Here is a 20,875-nt window from a genome sequence, read left to right on the forward strand (position 1 = left end):
GAAAAGCAGAATATCTGAGAGAAGGATAATTTGTTGGGGAGGGGAAGGAGGTGCTGAATATTACAGTTTATATTAAATTCACATAAAATTTGGAATGATCTCCATAAAATTCTTCATATAGTAAAGGAGGAAGAGATCAACAAAGCAGATTACGAGCGATGCAAAATATGTACAGATTCTTTTTCTGATTCACTTATTTCCATTTGATAATCATTGTTGTGGTTTATAAATTGTACAGGACAGCCCCAGCCCCTAGCTATCATGGAGAGATGAGTCTCTAATGTCAAGAGGCTTAAATATCAGCAAATCTATTTATACAAGACAGTCATTGTTTTTTATTAAAATAATTCCAAGCTTTCATATGGTACAATATATTACATTTCAGTGTACACCTTATTTTCTAAAATACTAATTATACAATTCTTTTAAATGTTTAAAACGTGCATAGTGTACATGGATATTTCATTTTTGAGACTAGCTTTGGGTGTAGAAAAAAGCAGTAGAGGTAGGCTGTTAGATTATACAGCAGCATATTATTAATATCAACATCAAATCATTTTTATGTTTTCCAATTAAGCAAAATGCATTCATTAAATAAATGAAATATTTGTTCTTGTTACATACGAATTGACGTTTATAGTTCAGTAGAGCCTGACTTTTTCTCCCTCTTTGAAATAACATGTTTTTCAAATTGAAGAATTGTTGTTTATTTGTGTTTTTCACAGGAGCAAAAATAAACAGTTTTAATTTGCAATATTGGTGGATGTGTTATTGCTCACTGATATGAGTGGCATTTCCATAAAGGAAGTTCCAAGAAAGTGAAATCCTATAAATATTACATTTTTATATAAGGAGATTGAGTTTATTATGTGATTATTGATTGTGGCAATCATAAAGTGAGTGTAAGAAATTTGAAGAAGTACTAATAAAAATGGGCATGAAACACCTCATATACAATGAAGACAAAGCTTGTCAATAAAAGAAAGGGAGAAGAGTTGCATGGTCCCTACAGCCCTCCTCCTGCCATGAAATCTTTAGGCAAAAATGTAGAATATACTTTTATTAACATGCTTATTAAATAGAAAGTAGTATAAAATGGTATATGTCCTAGACAGAGACTCATATTAATCTAGGGTAGTAAAACATCAGTAATCTGATAATAAATTTAATTAAAAAGCATACACTTTCACTGTTAGTTGGGGAAAATCTACCACACCTAAAATAATCAATTGCCCTAAAATAGTAAATCTATCATGTGATGATCAACAGATTTAAAATATTTTAACCATTATAATGGATTGATATACTGTGCATAGTGTAAATGATGTGAAACAATTTTGATGGCTGTAATTCATCTCATCATCAGACTTCTCTGCTGTTCTTATATGGCATCATAGTTACTCTTGTTAATGACTCGAAGAATACATGACCGCATCCAATGATTCCTTCAGGGCTGTATGATAAAAAGTTAGTTAGCCTTTGTATCACTTTTGCTTACAGAATGCAAGAAATTAGAAATACTGTGAAATAAATATTGTTTGGCCTGCCTTTCTTCATTCTGATTCCCAATTAAAATATAGTTAAATGAAAGGCAATCTCTGTCTTTTGAGGTATGCCTCTCCATTCTTAATCTTGTATGATCAGAGGAAAAAAGTATTTCCCTGCTATTTTTTGTCACATGCTCTGCTTTCTCTGTTCATCCAACAGAAAGGAGAACCATGTTGCAACATTTTTTCATTCGAAGCAACAGAGCAATTGACTTTTGAAATTCCTTTGAATGATTCGGGTTCAGCTGGACTTGGTGTGAGCTTAAAAGGCAACAAATCTCGAGAGACAGGGGCAGATCTTGGAATTTTCATCAAATCTATCATCCATGGGGGTGCTGCATATAAGGTATTTTATTTATATTACTTTCATCTTGAATATGGTGAAAACCTATTTAGTTCAATATGATCTGTAATTATTTTGATATTGGCTCTTGGGAACATCAGATAGGTGTTTTCCATATCACCCCAAAATATCTTGTTTTGAATTCATTTTGAATATGAAACTAAAATAGGTTGAAAATGTTATATCATTTTTATTTAGTTTATCAAATATTTTACTAACATTATCTTAGTAAGAAATATACGTAAAATGTATACATCCTATTTTATATACCTTTCTACTATATAGTACTAACAACTACATTTGTTATTTCGATGCTAAATGCAGTTATTTCAATCCTTTTGAAACTTAAAATAATTTTTCCTCCTTTTGAAAAAGATGAATATATAATATTTTTGTAGGAAGGAGACAAAATATTGTTTTCATTTCAGTGAAAAGTATTTATATATTGTGGAATGCACCTTAGCAAATATCAATATTGGAAAATGTTTGCATTTATAGAGTAGGGTCCTTGAGTTTTCATATTTTAATTAAAAGATTCACACATGACAAACTTGTCTTAAATATCAAGTCACTAGGGCACCTCCATGAAAACACGCAACACAGATGGAGCCGTAAATCAGCACAAAAGAAATCAAGAGTCTCATTTCTAAGTTTAAAAAGAAGTAATTTACCTGGTTCATGAATTCAAAGAGTATATATTCTGTCTGCACAGAAAATTAAAATAGCTTGATTATATTTAAATAAATAAAATAGTACTGTGGAATTAATTATATTAAAGGCAACATTAAAGACAAAAAAGGAGGGGGAGGAGGAGGAGATGATCTAGATTTTTTATCATGTTGTGCTGTTACTAGGCTATCCTATTGGCTGTACTATTTGTTTATTTATGGGTGGGGAATGAATGGATCTAAATACCTGAAATTTTACAAATTCTATCTTATTGATTTAATAGTATAAATGTGATTTTTAAAACGTTTTCTGTCCCTGAAGATTATATTTCCTAAAAAACAGTTTTCAAAAATGCATTTTTCTTTATTTTCAAGGAGAAATATAAGTTTCAATACAATTTATGCATTGTACTATATCTATTAAGTAATATTAAATAAATGGTAAGTGTTCAGTACTTGTTTGGATTTATCTCACTTTCCTCAAGATAATCATCCATATTTTTGTATTTAAACATTTTTTGCAACCATAGGTTTTAGCAAAATACATATAAAATTATAGCAATCATATCAGTTCAATACATCCCCCGTAGTAATAACTTCACTGTTTGTCAAGGTATGCTTTTGTGTCTTTCTTGTAGCCATTGCAAACAATCCAACCTGTTTTGTTACATGTTTATGCTTTCAATATAAAATAGGTTTTTTTTTTCTTCTAAACTAGATTGATTCAGTTGGGTTAACAAGAGTGTAATGAATCTTGCTCTGGGTTCTTGTTAAAATTTGCAGTATAATAAGTAATGGGCCAAATCTTCCACCTATAAGTTATTACAAATACATAAACATGTGTATTTGCTAATCCTTTATATCTGCCATCCAAATAGGCTGTTTCAAAGCAATATTCTTTAAAGGGAGCAGGGGAATAACATTCTTAGGGAACATGATGTAAGAGACTGTAAATATTATGACATTCCTTATCCTTCTTTAAAAAGTTGGTGCCACTTACTTAAGTTTACATACCTGTTCTCTACCTCGGCGAAAATCTTTAAAAAAGAAGTAGTCTCTCAATAATATATAATACTCTATATCACTCGGAAGTTCCTGACCTAATGAGAATTGTGTGAGTAGAACAAATTCATCCATCTATTTTTAATAAATTGTTCATGAAGGCATTGTTTTGCCAAATAAGTATCAGGCATGAGGACTAGTTTCCTATAATATAAAATTATAGCTTTCTTTACCCTTATATTTATTGATGGAAGGGCCACATCTAATCTCAATATTGCTGCAGATATACAGTGTGGGTAAGGCTGAAATTAACCTTTCAAATTTAATCTGGACCACTTCTAATTCTTCTAGCTTACTAAAATCCCAAATTGGAGCCCCATATATATGAACTGTGATATTGTTTTTCCCTCCAAAATATCCTACACCAGGGGTGTCAAACTGCAAGCCCACAGGCCAGATGCATCACGCAGAAGCCATGCCTACCCTAGCTCTAGCAAGGGGGACAAAGTCACGATACGTCACGACATGTCACATGACGCTTCAAGTTTGACACCCCTTTCCTACCCTGACTGTCCTCCTTTTGAGTAGAAGATGGAGCAAATAGTTTTCACTGATCTCATAGCCATTGATCTTGTTGATGCAGTATGACTCATCTATATCATGTTATATGGATGTAAGTGTATAAGCATATTTGTGTTCTTAAACTTTGACATTTCTTTATGAATATTTGACATGGAGGTTTTATTTTTGAATTACTTGATGACTATATAATAAATAAATAGAATAGAACTGAGAAGAAAATTATGCATTTAACCACTGGAATTTAAATTGTTACCCTCAGTGCTTCTTAATATTATGAAATAATTTATTTTAACCACAAATTAAAATGATAATGTGGATGTTGTATTATTACGTTTAGACTTGTAGATCATTTTGTTTCTTGTTTAAATTTTCAAAGCTTGTACCTCTGATGTGGTATAATAATAAAACCCAGAGCCTGTCAGAGATTTAAAAAGACTCTCGGTGTTTGGATCAAGGTATCACCAAGTGCTCAGTCCCAAACTCAACAGTGAAATATAATCAGGCACAGTTCACAGTTCATAGTTCAGATCACCCCACAAGTAACATGTCATAATACAGTATGTGCACCATTAGGGACCGAAACAGTATTGTTTGCAAAACATGCATTTCTTAAAATATTCTGTGGTACACTCACTGTTCAGAAGAAGCAAACCAAACATGAAAGTAAAGTTTCATGCTGTGACATGAAACTAAAATTTAACCAGAACAAAAGTATATTTAAATATATAAGCTATGATATGCACTTTTAGATCCATTTATAAGTGTATGTCTGCTGGGAAAGATTGAGGGCAATAGAAGAAGGGGACGACAGAGAACGAGGTGGCTGGATGGAGTCACAGAAGCAGGAGGCATGAGCTTAAATGGACTCCAGAAGATGGTAGAGGACAGGAAGGCCTGGAGGAACGTTGTCCATAGGGCCGCGATGGGTCGGACACGACTTCGCAACTAACAACAACAAACAACATAAGTGTATGTCGCTTCCACTCATTACTTTCTTTTGTCAAAGTTGCTGGTGGTGTTTCTCTGCAAAAGCTGAACAAGGACAGATTCTTCATGAATCCCCATCACTTCGATCCCTTTTGAGTCTTTGTGGAAAGACTTTGAGGGTAGTCCTTTTTTCTCCCAGTGTTTAAAAAGGGTTTTATTTCAAGAGTCTGTGAGTCAGACATCCCTGCAAATTTTCAGGTTTGGGCTGTAGAGCAAGAGTGTCATTCACCAGAAGAAGTTAGATTTCACACACTGTCCAAAGATGGGGATGGGGTGTGTTAGAAAAAGGAACAAGCCAGGACTATTATGTTTTTCATGGCAACACAAAGATGTACAACTTTCTCTTACAAGAGAAGACAGCAGAAGGGAAAGGGGAGAAAAAGACAAGCGGACATCACATTAGCTCAGGCTCAATATAGCAGCAAGAGAGAGTAGACAATGTAATCAAGCCCATGATGTTTAATAAGTATAGTTGGAAATAAGAAGAGACTTATAGAATACAGAATAACAGAGTTGGAAGAGACCTTGGAGATCTTCCAGTCCAACCTACTGTTTGAGCAGAAGACTCTATAACATTCTGGACAAATGGCCATCCAATCTCTTGTTAAAAAACTCCAGGGATGGAGCCCCACAACTTCCAGAGGCAAGCCTTTCCACTGATTAATTGTTCTCACTATCAGGAAATTTCTCCATAATTCTAGGTTGGATCCCTCCTTGATGATTTTCTGTTGGTTACTTCTTGTCCTGTTCCCAGATGCTTTGGTCAGCCCCCTTTTCTCTATGGCAGCCCCTCAGATAATGGCAGACAGCTATCATGACACTCCCAATCTTTTTCTTGGTTAGGCTAGACACGCCTAGTTCATTTAACCGATCATCATAAAACTTAGCCTCCAGATCCCTAATCATCTTTGTTGCTATTCTTTGCACTCTTTCTAGAGTCTCAACATCTTCTGTGCATCATGGAGACCAGAGCCAGGTGGTCTTTCCAGTGCAGTATAAAGCAGTACTAACACTTCACAAGGTCTTAATACTATTTCTCTATCCACAGCCTAAGACTGCATTGGCAGTTGCAACTGCAGCACAAACCATACTTAAGTGGTTGTCCATTACGACACCTAGATCCCTGTCACAGTTACGGCTGTTGAGCCAAGGGCCACTGATTCTGTACTTGAACATTTGGCTTTTCTTGCCTAAATGTAAGACCTTATTTTTCTCACCAATGAATTGCATTTTGATGGATAAGGTGCAGTGTTCAAGTCTGTCAAGATCCTTCTATATCTTGGGTCTCTCTTCCAAACTGTTGGCTATTCTCTTCAGCTTTGGTGTTGTCTGCAAATCTGATAAATTCCCCTTCTATTCCCATTTCCAAACCATTTATGAAGATGTTAAGAGCACTGGGCCTAAGACAGAACCTTGAGTTACCTCACAGCATTTATATGTAGCTTCACTGGGGACTACGTGTTAAGTGCAGTTGGTCAGCCAGTAACAAATCCCTCTGGTGGTGATGCTGTCTAGCTCACATTTTTCTATCTTACCAAAAGGTAGTACTTTAGTATTACTTTACCAGTTTTGGTATAGTCATTGTTGGATCTAGAACACCTAGAGGGTTAGACATAGAATTCCTCCAGAATCCCTTCCAATCTTATTACAGTATTCTGTATTTTAGGTTTTCAGAGATCTGATGCTTCAGAATAAAAACAATTTCATGGCTGTGCTGGCTTTCTCTATTGCCAATTCCCCTGGTTTCTGTCTGCTGTCAGAGTTACTCCTAGGCTTTGATTTCTCTGCTCTGTGTGGACCTTTGCAATTCTTCCAATTCAATGAATATTTTGTATGATAAATTGATGTTAATTTAAGCCTCTGTTCTGTTATTTATGATACTGGATCTTGTTGTTTCCAGAATTGGTGCAGTTTTTTCAAGTAGCATCTTCTTCTTGGGCTTCATGCGGAATAAAAGATGATTATTTCTTTGTAACGATAAACATCTTTTCTTCCAGTCATTCTTCAGCTGCCGGCCCTTGTTCCTCAGCTAGCAATCCTGACTTTTCACCACATGTCCAGGAACTCCAACACTTAGCATAGATCCTATAACCTGGGTGATGATCCAGTCATTATGGGTTTCTGTACTTTATGTCTCACCATGTTTCTTATCGGAGAGACACTCTTTGTCTGACTCCTCTGATGAGACCTGTCAGTATGGTTAAACCTCTGGCATAGCTGTCATCCTCGTCAAAGTATGCAAGCTCTACAAGAACATCAGGGTAGCTATTATTATGATTCACTGAACAGTCAGCCAGATATTCAGACTGGGTTTGGCATTTTTGTTTACCTGTTGAGTCTTTCCCAAGGACCTGGGAGGGGCAGATGTTAATGTTTGATGGTTTTAGAAAGATTGTCACTGGGCATAGGCTGTTGTGAGTAAAGTTGCCTTTTACAATTAACCAATGGTAATTTCGTCATTACCAATGTTTTTCCAAGTGGCGTTCCAGTTGTTTTGGGATTTCATTCAAGCTGTCTATTGCTATTGGTATACTTTGCTTTCTTTTGTCACAATTGTTTATTTCTATTTGCAGGTTTTCATATTGTGTTTTCTTCTCCAGTCTTTCTTTTCTCTTCTACTTTCTCCAGGTATTGCCAAATCCACTATCAAGATTGTTTTGTATTTCTTACTGACAGTTGGCTTTTTATATGCCAGGTACCTGTCTGTTTGAGTTCTAAAGTCTGAGAACACTTTAGCTTCTTCATTTTCTATGCCTTTATTTCATGGTCCCACCATTTCTCGCTTGCAGGCAATTGGTATTTTTTTTGCAGATCTTGCAATGCACCATTGTGCCTACTACATCATGCCGTTGTTTGTAATTAGTTTGTGCAATCTACTTGCAGCAGCTAATCAGGTGATCCACTGTTTCTTCAGCTTCTTTACAAAGGCAGCACTTGCTATTTCTTCCTGTCTTCTCAATTCTGAACTTGTATGCATTTCTTCTTCAGGCTTGATCTTGTGCAGCTAGAATTAGCCCCTCGGTCTCTTTCTTCAACTTTCCTGCTCTTAGCCATTGCCAAGTCTTTATTATCAGCTTTGCCTATTTTTTTTAATATGCTGACTATGTAATACTTTGGCTTCCCGTGTCTCATTTTTGTTCTTCATTTGGTCTTTCTTGTAGGCCAGTTTGGTCTTTCCAGTACGCAGTATGTCTTCCTGGTATAGGTTTTCCTGGCATCTTCTTCATTCCCCTTCAGATATTCTTACAATGCCCTTTTTTTTCTTCAGCCATCTGATATACCTATGACATTCCTTGCCTATCTATTTTCCTTGGTATGTAGAGTCTGTCAGCATCACTGTGAGGATGAAGGGCATGATTCATTGTAATTATTTTTCTGGCCTTTAGTTCTGCTTGAGTCTGGTCCACTGTTCCTTTTGTGCATTTAATGCCTGCTGTTAATTGCCTTGATGGTACTTAGTCCAATGACTTTGGACTTTAAGATCTTCACTCTCTTGATATGTTCATTTCTAACCTTTTTCTTGAGTGTGCTTGATGTTGTCAGTCTGAAGAATGTCCAGGCACTTGTAGTGATTGTCTTCATCTACATTCTTGATGTTGTTTCCATAGGGCATCTTGATTCCTTCAGTTTCACTATTTTTCCTCGTTTGATGGTGATGGTGGCACATTTGTCCAGCCCAAACTCCAGTCCGAATCTTGGTTCAACAGATAGTGTTGGGCAGTGATTCTATTCCAGATGGTATTTTTCCATACTGCTTCAAATCGTCCATGTAAAGGAGGTGGAATGGTCTGGCAGATATTTTGGATGTTTGATAGCCATAGCCTGAATTATTCAGTATTCTTGACATAGAAATTAGTGCAATGATAAAGAATAGTGGTGATAGTGAGTCTCCTTGGAAGAGTCCTCTCTTCATTTTAACCTCTCCTAATCTATCACCATTGACCTGCAGCTGGGCCTTCCCATTGTGTCATTGATCTTTGACAAAGTTTTTGCTGTTTCTATTGACCCATCATGTCTCTGGGCACTTGATTATCCAATCAGGTTGCATGGAGTCAAATGCTTTCTTGTAATCAATCCACTCTATGTTCAAGTTGATCTTGCTTTTCTTGCAGTTTCCACAAATTATCTTGTCAATCAGGAGTCGGAGTTTTGCTCCTCTGCTGTAGGGCAATTTTCTTTCTGCTCAGGTGGAAAGAGATTGTTTTTTTATAAGTCAAGCTCAGCTACAACACCTGTTAGCAATTTGAATATTTTTGCTAAGCAGGATTTTTATTTATTTACTTGCATTTGTGCAGGACTGGCGCCAGCTGGTTTCTTGCTGTCACATGAAGCGCTGTTGGCTTCCCACCAGAGTGCTACCTATTTATCTACTTGCATTTTACATTCTTTTAAACTGCTAGGTTGGCAGAAGCTGAGGTGAATGATGGGAGCTCATTCCGTCACGCAGTGCTAGGTCCCGAACCGCTGGAGTAGAGAGAGCCGACCTTTTCTGTGTCTTCCTTGTCAAGGTGTTCCTAGAAATATTTAGTAAATTGAAATTGCAGAGTCTGCCTGCAGTGTGGAATTTGAACTTCATGTCTGCTGATCTTCTTGGCTATGGCTGTGGTTTGCTGCTTTATTATTTCCAAAGCTTCCTTAAACTTCCTTATTTCTAGGTGATATTTTTTGACCCAGTATCATTTGGTCTTGTTCTTCAGGTTTTTTTCTTTCATCTGTTCTACCCTGCTTGCATCTGATCCTAGTTTGCTGATTTTCCAGCCCAATCTTCGATTTTTCACTATTTGGCTCTTTTTCTTGTTTGTTAATTTTGCATCCCAGATATTCAGTCATAACTGCAGTTGCGCTGCACATTTGTTAGTTTGTTTCTTGCAGTGAGCTGGTGCTTATATTTGCTATTACAGTATTGGCAGTATGTTTAATGCTTGTGCTAGCTGTTTCTTTGGAACAAACTTCAATGCAGGCCACCTTATGCTGTGTTTTTATGCTGTTCTAGATGCTCAATGATTCTTTGTTTCAATTCTCCTACTTCTTTCATTACAGAATTTTATTGTTTCTGAGGCAAAAAATAAGCTCCTGGTTTCCGAACATAAACAGTTCAATAGCTGTGCTGGCTTCTACTACCAACTTCCTCTGGTTTGCCTTTGCAATTTGAGTTATTTCTGGCAAGGCTGCTAGTCCTGCTTACTCAGCCAATAGCCACGAGTCCTGTAGTCTGTTTTCCACCAAATGTCTAGGAACTCCAAAACCTAACACGGTTCCTGTAACCTGGGCAATGAACAAGCTGGTATATTTTCTTTTAATTATAACTTACCGTATTTTTTATGGCAGAGACACTGTTCGTCTGATAAGGAGGAGGATGGATGGACATTTGGGCAGATGGAAGGTATTCACTTGGCTGGCAAGGGCGTTGGCCAAAGCACACTTGATGCCTTTCCCCTGGGCGCTCGAGGTTTTCTTTCTTAACATCCCAGGTACTCAGGGCAGAAACTTGCAGGGCATGATCATCCAGCATGACTTTCAAATTTCTGGAAGCATTTTCCTGACTTTGACCCCCAGACAAGTACGGAATGCCAAAAGCAATTTCTTCAGGAGCCTATTTGGTGGTGAAGGAGGATTTTCATAATACAGGTAGACATCATGTTACGACTTCAGTTGGGACCAAATTAGGACCAATTGCCATTGACTTTGTTAAGGGAAGAGGTGTAAAAAGTGATGTATGTCACTTGACTGCATCTCTGAGCCATAGCTGGTCCTGGTTGTTCCTGGTTGGGTGTGGGATTCAGAGACCAGTCATTGCAGAGTGTCCCAAAATGTCTATCTGCCTACGCAGAGTTTGTATTTATACAGTTTTAACAAGCAGGAAATAACACACAGCAAAAGCATTGTTTATTGGTGTACTCCCTAGTCAGTCTTTAAGAACATCCAAACATCCCAGCCAGGCAGAGTCTCTCTTATCTAGCTGGTTCTTGGCAGTCCTTGGCAATACTAATTGGAATAAGCTCATAGACATGCAGATAACAAGATACGTACTAAGGCAGGCAGTTTGCTGTGCACAGTCCCTTCATATCCTTGACCTCCATCTCTACAGCTGGGTTAAGAAGGAAGAAGAGGGAATCCTCAAAAGAGGTACAGGTGTCTTTGAATTCACTGAAACAGATTAAAAACAAGTAGGTTAGAATGGAAATCATGTTAGAACAATCCTGTATTTGAAGAAAAACCAGATCTTATTTTGAAACACAGATAAGAATTTCAATAAAAAAACTAACACATTAAATTACATATCAAACAGCATTTTTGTCTAATCCAAACTAGCCATTGAAAGACAATAATTTATCTGATGAACAACTTCTCAGCAAAAATTAGCAGATAGAATATTAGCAATTTTTTAAATTACATTTGCCTTTGAAACAATTCAGCCCAGCATGTCAAGAAAAACCATCTAAACTCTATTTCTAATGGCATAAGAGAGGGCATTCTGTCTAAAATCTCCTGTTTCATGGCTGAATGTTATAGCCTAATTTGAATGTGAAAATTTCAGAAAAATTCATGGAAAAATTCAAACAAAAAAAGTTGGGTTTTTTGCATGACTCCTACTGCATTTTCTTGAAAATATTGACCATATTCAGAATGAAACAAAAACATATCAAATCACTTATTCCATCTCTACTACAATCTGTGGTTGGGAATCCTCATGTTCTTGACCGTGATAGTCGCCTATTTTCATTTGACCCTGAGCTACTGTAAAAGAATAACCATTGTGTTGCAAAATTGATTTGATTTTTATTACCAAATGTTGTATGATAACTTTTCTATGGAAAAAAACATGTAATATCTTAAAAACTGTCTCACTTATCTTTTTGACGCAATCAGCTGTTTCTTCCTATTGGCTTCTTGCAGAGGCTGAAAATTGTTAAACAAATATTTTAGAATGCGGTAGAGAGTCATCAATTGAAATACAGGGAGTGCAGAATTATTAGGCAAATGAGTATTTTGACCACATCATCCTCTTTATGCATGTTGTCTTACTCCAAGCTGTATAGGCTCGAAAGCCTACTACCAATTAAGCATATTAGGTGATGTGCATCTCTGTAATGAGAAGGGGTGTGGTCTAATGACATCAACACCCTGTATCAGGTGTGCATAATTATTAGGCAACTTCCTTTCCTTTGGCAAAATGGGTCAAAAGAAGGACTTGACAGGCTCAGAAAAGTCAAAAATAGTGAGATATCTTGCAGAGGGATGCAGCACTCTTAAAATTGCAAAGCTTCTGAAGCGTGATCATCGAACAATCAAGCGTTTCATTCAAAATAGTCAACAGGGTCGCAAGAAGCGTGTGGAGAAACCAAGGCGCAAAATAACTGCCCATGAACTGAGAAAAGTCAAGCGTGCAGCTGCCAAGATGCCACTTGCCACCAGTTTGGCCATATTTCAGGGCTGCAACATCACTGGAGTGCCCAAAAGCACAAGGTGTGCAATACTCAGAGACGTGGCCAAGGTAAGAAAGGCTGAAAGACGACCACCACTGAACAAGACACACAAGCTGAAACGTCAAGACTGGGCCAAGAAATATCTCAAGACTGATTTTTCTAAGGTTTTATGGACTGATGAAATGAGAGTGAGTCTTGATGGGCCAGATGGATGGGCCCGTGGCTGGATTGGTAAAGGGCAGAGAGCTCCAGTCCGACTCAGACGCCAGCAAGGTGGAGGTGGAGTACTGGTTTGGGCTGGTATCATCAAAGATGAGCTTGTGGGGCCTTTTCGGGTTGAGGATGGAGTCAAGCTCAACTCCCAGTCCTACTGCCAGTTTCTGGAAGACACCTTCTTCAAGCAGTGGTACAGGAAGAAGTCTGCATCCTTCAAGAAAAACATGATTTTCATGCAGGATAATGCTCCATCACACGCGTCCAAGTACTCCACAGCGTGGCTGGCAAGAAAGGGTATAAAAGCAGGAAATCTAATGACATGGCCTCTTTGTTCACCTGATCTGAACCCCATTGAGAACCTGTGGTCCATCATCAAATGTGAGATTTACAAGGAGGGAAAACAGTACACCTCTCTGAACAGTGTCTGGGAGGCTGTGGTTGCTGCTGCACGCAATGTTGATGGTGAACAGATCAAAACACTGACAGAATCCATGGATGGCAGGCTTTTGAGTGTCCTTGCAAAGAAAGGTGGCTATATTGGTCACTGATTTGTTTTTGTTATGTTTTTGAATGTCAGAAATGTATATTTGTGAATGTTGAGATGTTATATTGGTTTCACTGGTAAAAATAAATAATTGAAATGGGTATATATTTGTTTTTTGTTAAGTTGCCTAATAATTATGCACAGTAATAGTCACCTGCACACACAGATATCCCCCTAAAATAGCTATAACTAAAAACAAACTAAAAACTACTTCCAAAAATATTCAGCTTTGATATTAATGAGTTTTTTGGGTTCATTGAGAACATGGTTGTTGTTCAATAATAAAATTAATCCTCAAAAATACAACTTGCCTAATAATTCTGCACTCCCTGTACGTCTGTTTCTCTCCCAGAAGGACAAAACTCACCGACAATTTTCTCTCAGAGTAGGGTAGAGACTGCAAGTGGGAACAGATGGTGTTGATTCCCTGCTCCCGAGCTCTCATAAGGTCTCTTTTTCTCTCCGTCTCTCTTGAGGCCTCCTGTTAAAAGAAATTGAGCAAGTACAATTAATACATTATAAAATTTCACTTACAGAGGTTTTTCTAATTTCTTACTATCATATAAGATACTTACAGTGGTGAGTCAGCTGTTTGCCTTCTGGTACTTTTCATACTTGTCCTTCAATACTGCAATCTGCAACTCCTCTCTGTCAGCATCTCTTGACAAAAAAAAATAACAAAAGAATTAGAACTTGTACAGCCAAGAGGAATAAATCGCTTTTGTTTTTAAAATGAAAACAATTGAAATGTTAAGTTAAAATAATACTCACTTTCTGGATCGAGTTTTATTTTGTTCTCCAGCTCCTCATTCTCCTTCAGAAGCCGGGCCAGTTCGCTGGCTAAGCACTCGTTCTCCAATTCCAGCTAAGATGCAGAAATTAGAGGAAGTGGGTTGCCTCAGTCATCGAATATAGATACGCAGACAAAAAGAGGGGCTTAAATCAGGATTGTAAGGGAAATGAATGACTTACAGCTCTTATGGTAGCATCTTTCTCTGCCAGCTCCTTCTCGTGTAAGGATCTCAGCTCTTCTATCCACTTTGGTTCTGTATTTTTATGGAAAAACACTTGTGCTGTTAAACAGTATTCCCAAAAGACATTACATATTAACCCACAAAGAACACTGAAATGTAAGACTGGTCATTAAATAAGAAGGGTCAGGTGTTGTGCAGAGGGAGGGTTGCCTTTGTATCCCCACTCCTGCCACAGGTTCTCACACAAACAAAAGAGTTGGTTACTCACTTTGCTCTCTTTGGTGGTCTCTGTATTTCTGCAGACAGACCTGCCAAAAGAAGACATTTTGAACACCTCGGGACAAACCAACTGGAGGAGGTGAATTTACTAAGTATTATAAATCATAGTGTGGATACAATCATAGTGGCTGCAGTCATATCCAGTTACAATGCGTGTTGGCTGCATGCTGACTGTTCTAAAGCAATTTGCAGTAGTTCTGGCAAAATGCTTTGAAAAGTAAGGTAACTAAATCAATCTATTATTAGTCTTACACTGTAGCATCTTTTACTAGTTTTCAATGGAATTTATATATGCCTCTAAGCAAAATGTTAATACTTGTAGTTGAGACAAAATTCAGATCTTTAAAAATAATATCAACGTTGCATATAATCCATTGAATTCTTCTATGATAACTCAAAACTGAGATCTGGAAGGCATTATATTAAACTTTATATTTGTATTCTAAATATAAATATATATACATTTTTAGAAATGTTGCTGCTTGGGAATAATCGTAGTACAGGTCAACAAAAACAACAAAAACCGATTGGACTAGTGAAAAGGCTTCATTTTTACCTGCTCTGCCTCTGCAGCCAGTAGAACATATTAGATTGTTTTCTGTAAAGTTAAATCAAGCTAATAGTAGGAGCTAAATAGGAGCTAAAACTGAATTTGCATGGGATTTTAATTATTTCTTTGTTCATTTACGGGCAGGGGGTGCATGTCTCTATTGAAGTCAGTGTGAGAGAAAAATAGCTTATTTTCATAGGCAACACAATTTGGCAGATTGAACCCTTTTTTAAAGTATATTGTTTCTAACTACACAATGGATTAAAAAAAAAGTATTTCAAGACATAATCCTGGAATTTGTTTTCAATTTGCAATGCTGCATCAGCTGAACATGGTGAGGCCCACATGTCAAGGGATCAATGTCCTGGGATTAGGTTTTCCAAGAAGCTGATCATCTCTGCTTACTTGCTTTGCCATCTTTCCAGAAGTCAAACTGACTAAAAATCAAGCTGACTCCTCATTTATGTTGAACAAAATGTTTCAAGCATTGTCTCATAACCTTTCTTTTTCTTATAAAAACTTATCTCATAATTAGAGCCCAATTTAGTGTCACTAGCTCAATGTTTCTCAACTGTGGCCACCTGAAGATGTGCAGACTTCCACGCCCAGAATTCATGCTGGCGAGAGAATTCTGGGAGTTGAAATACATGCATCTTCAAGTGGTCAAAGTTGAGAAACACTGTCCTAGTTAGTTTAGACCGGGGGTGGGGAGGTGTGGGAGAGAGTGAGACCCCCTAGTGACTACATGCATGCTTTCATTAATTTTTGTGGCAGCACATATCAATGCTTGGCCAATGTTGTGTTTCAGATTTTTTTTTCTTTTTTGAAAAAAATAGAAAAGAAAAAATGAATTTATGGGAAATTATACTTCCAAGGCTTTTTCTTCAGATGGTCTTTTGCTATTGGGATCAAAGAAAGTCAACTCAGTCTGGAAAGAAGGGATCCTAGACTCAGAAGGCCAACTGTTTGTTTGTTTTTTTAAAAAAATACACTTATGGTAGAACTTCCCAGTTATGGAAAAAAGATTAACAGGAACAAAAGTTCCGTTGGAGCCCATATGCTAATCTTATTTAGAAAGTTGGAGTGAATCAAATCAGGTAGTTCATCCTCATGTCCCTCTAACCATAGCATGAAGACCCTCACTAACTATTGTTAAGTAACAACCCTCATGGCATCAACTGAATTTCACCTCTAGTCAGCTGCAGGGACACCTGAAGCTGCCCTTTAGTTGCTCTGCAGTTAAACTGATGTTTTAATGATCCTCTTCTTCCAATATAAACCTGGCTGTACAAACAATTGACAGTGCCTCTGAGATGGTATTGATGACAACATGGTCAGAAGCTAGGATCTTCCCATGTCTAGTTTAGTGTAGGGTGACTCTGGGCCTCATGACTACTAGTTGTATGGATTTTAGGCAGCTGTTTGTAAATTGTCAAGAGTTGCTATGGAGTCAACAGTATAAAAATACTATTAAATCAGTCAGCCTGTGCCAGCTTCTCTCCATCTTTCCTCTGACACAGTTCTGGTTACACTGTTGTGTATAATGAGGGAGCGGTCAGTGATACAAGCAAGTGGGTTGATTGTCATGGGAACAGGTATTTGGGGAAGGGGATCACATCCATGCATTGCAGCATTGTCTCCATCTGTCACAGCCAAAAATAGTAGGAAGGGGTGGGGGGCTCTCTCCCCTCCCTCGTTACACATGGTGAATTGAAATGCCACTGAACCTTTCCCAGTGCTAAAAAGGGACATGGGATAGGTTTAGGGTTAACCAGGACTAATGACCAGTGCAATTTAGCATGCCAGGAGGCTAGAACACACACTATTTGTTTGTTTATTTATCATATTTAAGAACTGCCCATCTCCCTCATTCTAGGTACTATACAAATGCAATATTAAAAACATGAGCATAAAATTTAAAAGAGGCAAGTGATGTTAAAAATTAGAGAGATTTTATTATTATTATTTATGTTATGTTACCTGTCATGTTACCTCTTTGAATCTTGAGCTCATCCTAGATTTACAGTTGACAATTAATTAATTAATTAATTAATTAATTAAAAAAGAGGACCTCTTACTTCAAACAGGAGTTTCCCTGCATAGTATAAGAATGTCTCCATCCTGAATGCCCTAAACTAAACTAATCCTAAACTAAATAAATATATTAAATATAATAAATAGATAAATAGATATATGAATAGAATATTGGGAAAAAATTATATATTCAATTGTTATTTATCAAAACAATAAGAATTGTAACTCAATGTTTGCAAAAGCGGATATTTTGGGGAAAGAAGAAATCAACTAAAATTATTATGTGGAATATGGATTATAGAAATTAATTGTTAATGATTGTTTTACAAATGTAACCCAGAAAACACACTGTTCACCAATTATCAAGTGATTCATGCTTTTTAAAAAATCAATAAAATGTATTGTAAAAAAATAATAATGAATTATTCAGAATAAAATTCTGAATTAAGATTCGGGGTTAAGATTGTATAATATATTTCTTGGTTTTTTAAAATTATTTTTGTAACTGTTTTTAATATCTCTTGTTGCATGGGGTAATTTTTAAGTTTTACTCGTATGCTATTAATACTTTGCAAGAGTGAATCCAGCAATTGTGATTTATTTAACAGATTGCTGTAAAATGTGAACCAGATTGGGTGCCATTTTGTTTCCCGGTCCAATTCAATGTGTTGATTATCACCTTTAAAATCCTTCATGGCACGGGATCAGTTTACATAAGGAAACACCTTGTCCCAGCCTGTTCCATCCAGTTAAGCTGGAAAGGGTATGTTAAGGAGCTTGTCAGTTAAAGAATTTCTACTGGTGGGATCTAAGAAGAGAGCATTCTCTGCCATTGCCCCCCACCCCATGGAACATCTTGCCTCCAGAGGTGAGGTTGGCCCCCACTCTCCCATCCTTCCAGCGAGCATGAAGACCTGGCTCTGCCAATTCATGTGGGGATCAAAGAGCAGCGTGCCATTTTGGGAGGACCTGGTGTGAGCCTGAAAGAAGCTCCCTCCTCCTCATTCAGTTTTCATTCTGTTTCAATTCTTATCTATGGAAATCGTACTCATTCTTATCTATGGAAATCGTACTCATTGCAGTGTATTTTTGGCTGACTCTGAAATGCCTGAGGTAGCTTCTTTGGTGGGTCTTCTGGCATTAACGTTGTTCCTCATAAGAGAAAGTACTTAACACCGTTAAGCTCAGGTGTTCCCAATGACACAAAAGTGAAGAATAAATGAACATATGAGAGAGAGAGAGAGAGAGAGGGAGAGAATTTAAATAAGTCAGGGTTAAATTACAATTTATAAAGGTGGTGTTGGTTTGTCTTCTTATGTAGGGTCCATGAGTCTGTAGTATGTGCTATAAATCACTTCCTGCCTATTTTTATTTTTTATTTTTATTTTAAATTCCATTTATATCCCGCCCTTCTCCGAAGACTCAGGGCGGCTTACAAGCTTAGCAGTAGCCTTCATTCTATGTATATGCCTGCTTGTTAGGGCTTCCCCCCCCCCCAAGCGGCATTATTACAAAGTCAGCTTAATTGCCCCCAACAATCTGGGTCCTCATTTTACCTACCTTGGAAGGATGGAAGGCTGAGTCAACCTTGAGCCTGGTGGGACTCGAACCTGCACTAATTGCAGGCAGCTGGGGTTACTTAAGGAGGCATTAGCCCACTGCTCCACCAAGGCTCTTAAGTGCTCTCCTTTGCAGGGCAATGAATAAAAATGAATTCAGCATTAGGTTACCTTTCCTGCTATTTCAAAGATAGCTGTTTGAATAAATTTCTTCATTGAATGTAATATAATATATTTTATTTTAAAATATATTTTACTTCATGATCAATATACGGAGATGAAATGTTTTATACAAGAAAACAAGTACAGAAAATAAGGCTATAAAAACTATGTTCTGCATTAGGTTGACATTCATTATAATACAGGTAGTCCTCGATTTATGACTGTAACCGATTCCAGAGTTGCAGCATTATGACATTTATTAAACAGATCGTGTGCCCCTGCCCAATTTTACGAATGTGCAAAATGGCTTAGAAGCCTGAAGAAATTGCTTGGACCCAGTTTATTCATCCATTCATCCACTCATTCACTTTGTATAGCCTGTTGTTTCTCTGCATCATGGTTAAAAGGTCACCAATTGAAATTTGAGAGACTGTACTCTTCCATCTGAACAGATTAAGGAATCAATGTGCCACTTGGAAAGCCATGGAAAGCAATATAGAGCTTCCTTTCTCAGCTGAGGTGCACTTGTAAGTGGTTCTGTTGAGTTGTATTTGCATATACTATAGCTTACGTATACACTGGAGCAGGCATTCATTTACGCTTTTCATGCAAGGTTTTGTTAGAAAAGGAATCCAGTCACATTCAAAATGTTCTCAGCCACAAAATCCAGTGACTGGCTATTGACAAAATTATTTCTATCATGATTAGGAACATAGTTTTTCCAAGAGTATTAATTAGATATTTCTATATACCAGACAAAGCTTTTTAGTACATCAAGCTTTACCTCTTACTCATACACACTTTAATATACCAATGCTTTTATCCATGGAAATATACAGATTATTTTTAAAGGTAAACTTTTAAAAATGTATCATTTAAAAAATGAAAGCAAAGCTTTGGGCAGATACTTGATTTTCCATTCGTTAGTAACCTTTTCATTCTATTATTCTCCCCTTTGTTTTCACAGACAATAAGCACTATGTTGTCTGAATTTAATAGCTATATAAAATTTGAATTTGTAGTTCTTACATCTGATCTCTCTTACTCTTTGGTTAGTAGTTCAAGGAACTTTCCCCCAAATCGGACATATTGGAGAATATGGTGTTTGAGAAGAACCCCAAAGATTAAGCTGGGACTTATTATATACGTGTAGAGTTCAGGGTACAACTAGTCATCTAAGTGCTTCACAATATCAATTTTAAAGAGGCTTGGTATGGTCACCAATACATTTCATGTTTCTCACTTCTACTGATCTAATGCAATTTTTTCTTTAGATTCTTCTTCCTAGGCTTATAGATATTGTTGACTTTAATAAATTACATTAGTTAAAATCATTTTTACAGATAATTTGTAAAAGAGAAGAAAATTTGAATATGAAGCTACTCTGATACATGGTTTTCCAACGTGTCTTGGAACAATCTAAAAAAGAGGTTAATGATCAAGCCAATTCAATTTTTCCTGCTAATATTTGCAGGAAAAGAAATACTGTTCTGACTTTCAAATTAAAATTGTCGTTTTATAACATGACTGTTCTTGCAGTTGCTGGAAGTAACTTATTCATTGTGAAGAATAAGCACCTCTTATAATAATGGAAAACTCAAAATAGTGGATATGTATTGAATTTATTGAAGCCATGGATTTTAGGGATGAACACTCTAAATCTTGTAGCATACTTTGTTAAACTGATTGCCTTCATGTCATAAACAGGCCTACTTTTGGTGCCTCCAGAGTCTCCAGATTCCTTAGTTTGGAGATATGATGTATGAAAGTGGTTGTGAGGATTTGCATGGGTTTTTATGCACTTGCTACTGCTGCCTTTATGGTATCAATAGCCCATAAAGATGCAGCAGAAGCTATTTAACAAGCAACTTTCTAAGAGGTGCCCATGCAAATTCTGGTGTCATTTTTTTCAATACATCAGATATTAAATACAAGGATTTGACTTGAAATCCGTGTATACTTGAAAAAAAATCTGACAACAGCAGAATCTGCAAGATCTCA

General features: G+C 36.9%; 1 protein-coding gene across 4 annotated transcripts in view; it reads left to right on the forward strand.

The window, feature by feature from the left end:
• PARD3B (par-3 family cell polarity regulator beta) overlaps nucleotides 1-20,875 on the forward strand; it is a 574,309-nt gene that overhangs the window by 202,061 nt on the left and 351,373 nt on the right. For all 4 annotated transcript variants that reach the window (XM_083371323.1, XM_083371326.1, XM_083371324.1 and 1 more), the window contains one exon: nucleotides 1,708-1,893. In XM_083371323.1, coding sequence (XP_083227449.1) covers nucleotides 1,708-1,893 — 186 coding nt within the window. The remainder of the gene's footprint in view (nucleotides 1-1,707; nucleotides 1,894-20,875) is intronic.

This window comes from Vipera ursinii (assembly GCF_947247035.1).
Source record: "Vipera ursinii genome assembly, chromosome: 1".
NCBI lineage: Eukaryota > Metazoa > Chordata > Lepidosauria > Squamata > Viperidae > Vipera > Vipera ursinii.